This window comes from Pipistrellus hanaki, assembly GCF_964339955.1.
Source record: "Pipistrellus hanaki genome assembly, chromosome: 10".
In the NCBI taxonomy this organism is placed as follows: domain Eukaryota; kingdom Metazoa; phylum Chordata; class Mammalia; order Chiroptera; family Vespertilionidae; genus Pipistrellus; species Pipistrellus hanaki.
Window position 1 is genome coordinate 55921269 of NC_140512.1, and position 6000 is coordinate 55927268.

The 6000-nt window shown below is 40.6% G+C and overlaps 1 protein-coding gene across 1 annotated transcript in view; it reads left to right on the forward strand.

The window, feature by feature from the left end:
• Positions 1-5112, forward strand: part of TNPO3 (transportin 3) — a 90127-nt gene extending 85015 nt beyond the window's left edge. The window contains exons 22-23 of the mRNA XM_084897633.1: positions 1447-1538; positions 3945-5112. Coding sequence (XP_084753759.1) covers positions 1447-1507 — 61 coding nt within the window. The 3' untranslated portion in view covers positions 1508-1538; positions 3945-5112. The remainder of the gene's footprint in view (positions 1-1446; positions 1539-3944) is intronic.
• Positions 5113-6000: the final 888 nt, after the last annotated feature.

The window sequence follows — 6000 nt, forward strand, 5'->3', positions numbered from 1 at the left end:
TTATGTATCTAGCTCCTTCATTGGGAACATGAGTGATATGGACACTCATTCACCTGGCTGCTTCCTTAAAAATCAAAATCAATATTGATTTGGAAATAGACTGAGAAATGTTATGCCCATGCCCTTATTGAAGCATGTTAAATGTACAAAGAGCAAAAGGCAAAATTATGATAAAACCAGAAGAACATCCTCATTTCCATTTTTAGGGTGGAGAGACTAAAAGAAAGTTGCTAGTATATTCTGTTGAATCAAGTCCTCTAGTCTAAATCAAGGTTCTTAATGATGTTTCAGGCTTTAAAATAGGTGAAAAATCCAGATGTGGGCACTTGAGGAGATAGCTCTCATTTCTCCTTTTCCTTTGGAGCACTGTTAGCAGTTTCCTCCCTGATCTTTGACCATTCTGAGAAGGAGCTTTCTTCTCACATTGAATCCTCTCTGAGTTTTTCTAAACCAAGAAGAGGGCCATGGAAGGGTGAGCATATTGGAAGCACTTCCTTTCCCACCATTTGGACAAAGGAGGCCTTTTAAAAATTCAATTTGGCTCAGTGGATGGAGCATCAATCCCCAGACTGAAGGGTTCCGGGTTTGATTACACTTTATTTGCAGGCGCAAGGATGGCAGTGTCTCTCTCATATATCAGTGTTTCTCTTGGTCTCTCCCCCTCCCTTCTACTCTCTCTCTCTTTCTCTTTCTCTCTCTCTTTCTCTCTCTTTCTCTTGGGAAAAAAAAAAAAATCAGTGGGAAAAATATCCTCAGGTGAGGATTAACAAAAAAGAAAAGAAAATACAGGGTCTGGTGATATTGGGCTATTCATACCACCTCAGCATCTCAGTGCTTGTCTGAGGGCCTGCTTTCTCCTCCCATATGAGGAAAACCCTGAGCAGCCTGTTCAACTAGAAAATCGATGACTGATAGACTCTTAGTTGCTGGAGTGGGCTTTGTAAACAAAATCTGCCTTTGGGAGAGAATGAGGAAGCCAGGGTATTTGAGTTAGCTCAGCTTGTAGAATTGAGATAACTGGCCTTAAATAAATATGCTTGCTTTTTATTACTTTGGGTGTTTGTTTGTTTGTTTGTTTTTATTTTAAGGGCTTTAACCAAGTGTTGTTGTAGGCAGCCTACAGTTGTTGAATACTATTTTGTTCACTGCTCTACTATCCTAAGCACTTTGTAATTATGAACTGATTTAATTCTCAAAGCATTATGAGGCAGATAATAGATGAAGAAACTGAGGCAGTTTGGTAACTTGCCTACGGACACAGTGGAGCCAAGACTCAAACGGAGGCACTTTTTCTCCAGAGCCCGTGCCTTATGATTATTCTCATTTACAGTATTGAATATCTACACTTGAGTTACAGAAAGATTGAAAGCAGAGTCAATGTTGCAGCTTTTCAGAGTATTATATCTTTGTCATCAGTCAGGGACTAACCTGCCTTTTCTTTTCTAGCGCTGAGGAATGTAAACAAGTTTGCTGGGCCTTGCGAGATTTCACCAGGTTGTTTCGATAGTTTACACTCCTGCACTGTGCCTGTCACCCAGGTGAGTGGAATATAGTTCCCCGGTTTTCTCTGGCTGTCAGGAGTGCTTGGGGTGGACATAGGTGGTTTGTTTGTTTGAATCCTCTCCTGAGGATACGTTTTTATGGATTTTAGAGAGAAAGAAAGGGAGAGACAGACAGACATCGATGTGAGGAAAAAACATGGATCAGCTGCCTCCTGCACACACCCCGACTAGAGATTGAACCTGCAACCTGGGTGTGCGCTCTGACCAGAAATCAAGCCCTGACCCTTTGGTGTACGTGATGGCTCTCCAACCAACTGGCCCACACTGGCCAGGGCTGGACATGGGTTTTATTGCCCAACTGTGGACTAATACTAGCTAGAGTCAGGGAAGACCTAACAATTTAACACTTCTGGGCAGCTGGGAAATGCAGGCCCCTAATTTCCCTGGGCCAAGGTAGCCAGATAATTGTCAGCTGCTTTGGATGCCATTTCACCCCCAATAAGAAAGTGATTGTTGCAGAATATATCAAAAAAATGTTCCTCCCCTCTTCTCATCACAGACACTTCTAGGATTGTAAATGTGTATAGCTAACAAACCAGTCTTTTTTTAATCTGGCTACTTTGACGAAAACACTGCTGACCTAAACTTTACCATGATAAATGGTACTACTCCTAAACCTGACCTTTCAGATTTAATGAGCAAAGTTGCCTGTTATTATCATTTTAACAATTTGAATACTGAAATGCTAGGTTTTGATTGAGGCAGGAGATCTGCTATCTCTGTCGTGCTCCTGATCATCAGTTTTCTCTCTGGCTCTTGATACTGAATCAAATCAAGAAGTTGAGCTGAGGAGAGAAACGATGGGGTAGTGGGAAGTAGGTGCCAGTTTCTTGACTGAGAGAAGAAAGGCAACTCCTCTCAACCCATTCTTTGACATCTTAAGCAGAATTTATTCTTCCAGGAGTTGGTCCTCCATGCATGTGCAGCACTCGCTGAGGGCTTGTGATTAAATGCATTAGTAGGTAAAGGTGCCGTTCTACAATGCCTCACCACACCAGAAATAATTTCTATGCTTTGGTTCTTTAAGGAGTAGTGATATCATTTTGTGATTCTTAGGTTTTGCAGTATCTATAAAAGCTAACATTGATATGCATTGCTTGTACAGCTGTGAATGTTCACAGCTAACATTCATGGAACCCTTACTATGTATATAGTACTATTCTAAGTGCATTGTATGTATTGTTTTTTTGTTCTGTTTTGTTGTTGTTAATCCTCACCCAAGATATTTTTCCATTGAATTCATAGAGTAGAGGGGCGGGAGAGTGGAGAGGTAACACAGAGAGAGAAACATCGATGTGAGAGAAGCACATCAGTTGGTTGCACATCAACCAGGGCCCAGAGATCAAGCCTACAACCAAGTGTGTGTCCTTGACCAAAATCGACCCAGAACCCTTCAGTCTAAGGGCCAGCACTCTATCCACTCAGCCAAACCGGCTAGGGCTGTATGTATGAACTGTATAGATAATTCTCATACAGTTCCCTGGGTTAGTTACTGTTATTATTCCCATTTTACAAATGAGGAAATTGAAGTTGCAAGATGTCAAGTCAGTAATTGATAAGGCCACAATTCAAATATAGACATTTGGGTGCCAGAGTCCTTACTTTTAACCACTCTACTTAATACTTTTACAGTAATATTTCTAGGGAGTCCAAATCATTGTTTTTTAAATTTATTTTATCAGACAAAGCCTTTTAAAATAAACTCTTAGCCTGGCATCAACCCATGAACTAGGAGGTCACGGTTTGATTCCCAGTCAGGGCATATGCCTGGGTTGTAAGCTCGATCCTCAGTAGCAGGTGTGCAAGAGGCAGCCAATCAATGAATCTCTCTCATTATTGATGTTTCTATCCCTCAAATCAGTAAAATTAATTAATTAATTAATCTTACATGAAATATTATATTTAATAGACTGAAGTGGAGATTTCTGGTTGTTTTGGAGTTGGTATCCTGGACCTACTGGCTCACCTTTACCCTCTCCTCACCCCCCACCCTCCCCTCCCCTTCAACTTCCTTTTTTTTTTTTTTTTTTTTTTTTTAATATATTTTATTGATTTTGTACAGAGAGGAAGGGTTGAGAGATAGAGAGCTAGAAACATCAATGAGAGAGAGTCATCGATCAGCTGCCTCTTGCACACCCCCTACTGGGGATATGCCCGCAACCAAGGTACATGCCCCTGACCGGAATCGAACCCGGGACCTTTCAGTCCCCAAGCCGACGAGCCAAACCGGTTTCAGCCCCTTTTTTTTTTTTTTTTTTTACTGAGTTCTTATGACAGGCCAAAATGAGGTACCTCAGCAAGTGTAGAAACTTCTGCCTTAACTTTATAAAATGCTCGCTATCTCCTGGACCACAAGTATTGACTATCTTCTCTCTTTTGTAGGAATGTCTTTTTTAATTAGAAGACAAGAAGAAAATAAAAACCAGACTGTGTCCCACAATCAGAAACCTCCATTGTGGCAGAGGGGCCTTTACCGCCACCAGGCGTTCCACCAGACAGGGAGAGACTCCAGCCCTCTGAGGCCATCCTGAGGAGTTCCTGTTTGGGGATGTGAGGGAAAGTCAGCACCGTTTCTAAAAAGATGGCTGCAGCCTGTCTTGCAAGGTGGGAGGGGAGCTGGTTTCCTGGTGAACTTGTTTCTAAAAGGAAAAATAATTTTTAAGGAAATAAAAAAGGAAAACTAAACTGAAACCAGAACTGAAACATCCTCCTGGTAGCATATGACACTCACACATACATACATGTACCTACACACATGCTACTACGCATGTGCATATACAGAAAAATAAAGGTACAAACTTTCTGTGAAACAAAAACGGTTACTTGGGGAAAATGGGAATTTGAATGAATTATATAGCTGCAATTGGAAAAAAAGGGTCAGGGTCATCTCTTAAGGTTTTTTTATTGTTTTGTCTGCTTTTTCTCTCTCCCATCCCTTCTTTCTCATTTCCCCTTCTCTTTTAATGAAAGTGAATAGAAATTTTTTTTCCATCCTCCCCAACCATTGCTTACCACCTTTATAGAGTTGTTAGGACAGAGAGCAGTAAGCAAAGAGCCTTTTCTATTTTATATCATGGTCACATTGGTGATTCTAGGACCTGCCAGGGCCAAATTCATGTATATCCCAACTCACTAACTCCACTTCCAATCCACATTGGGTTATCATCAGCCATGAAGAAAAGAGCCAAAATTGGGGTGAGTGGGTTATAAGTGTATATTCTAAGTTTTAGTTTATTTTTGTTTTGTTTTGTTTTTTTGTTTGTTTTTAGTTAATGTTTTACCCATAGACATGAGAAAAGAAGAGGGTGGGAATATGGAAAAAAGCGTTTATAGGGCTGAACTGTATTTTACTAAAAAATGTGGAACTTATTTGACTTCATGGGGATGAGGTAGGAGCAGGAAGCCCAAAGCAGGTTGTAATGTAAAGGAGTTGAAGCCCCATACAGGCATTACATACGAGGGCACTGTTCTGTCTGGTGTTGTAGCCATCTCAAGAACAAATCAGCAACAGAAAAGAAAAAGAAAAGAAAAATAAATTTTTAAAATTTAATTAGTGTTTGTGTTCACTTCCTTTCTCTGCCTCATAGTTCTGAAGTGGTACAGCTAGACCACTTAAGTGAACAGTTTCAGTTATCTGATAGTCTGGGTATGGAGTTTAAAAGGCAGGCCTCTGTCTTCAGTGCCCTGTGCCTTCATATTTCAGGAGAGTGGCTCATCTTGCATCTTCTATTCTAGTTCACCCCGAAACTCTTCATGGTAAGTTTTATCTTTTCATACAGGCTCAGTGGAAAAGAGAATGGGTCACCCAGAACGGGTCACTCAGAAATGTACATTCTTCCCACAGTGGCCACCCACGTGCACTGATTGTTTCCTAACCGACTGAGTATGGGTCTTTTTAAAAAAAAAAAAAAAAAAAAGCAAGCAAAAGAATGCCTGTAGTGAAGTATAATTGACATAGAGAAAGCTGCACATATTAAAGGTGTACGATTGCTAAGCTTTGACAGAGGATACACCCATGAAATCATTAGCAGTCAACAATAGTGAACCTATTCACTCCCAAAAGTTTCCTCATGCCTCCTCTCCCACATGCCTAAGTAGCCACTGGTCCGCTTTCTGTCATTGTACATCAGTTTGCATTTTTTTTTTTTTTGAGTTTTATAAAAATGGGATCGTACAGTGTGTTACATTAATTGGGCTCTGAGCTAATGATCTTGACTGCAGAGCTGCATCTAGTATCTGAAATCAGTGAAACTTTCCAGCTGTCAATGGGACTCTGAGTTTACTCTCTAAAAAGGCATTATTGGTAGGGGAGTGGAAAACTTGAAGGTGAAACAGTGTTTGGAATGAGATTATCAAATTCTAGAGATCAGCTCAATACCCCAGCCAGTCTTCTCATTTTCTGGGTAAACAAAACTTTTGAAGCCTGGTCCAATCCTAG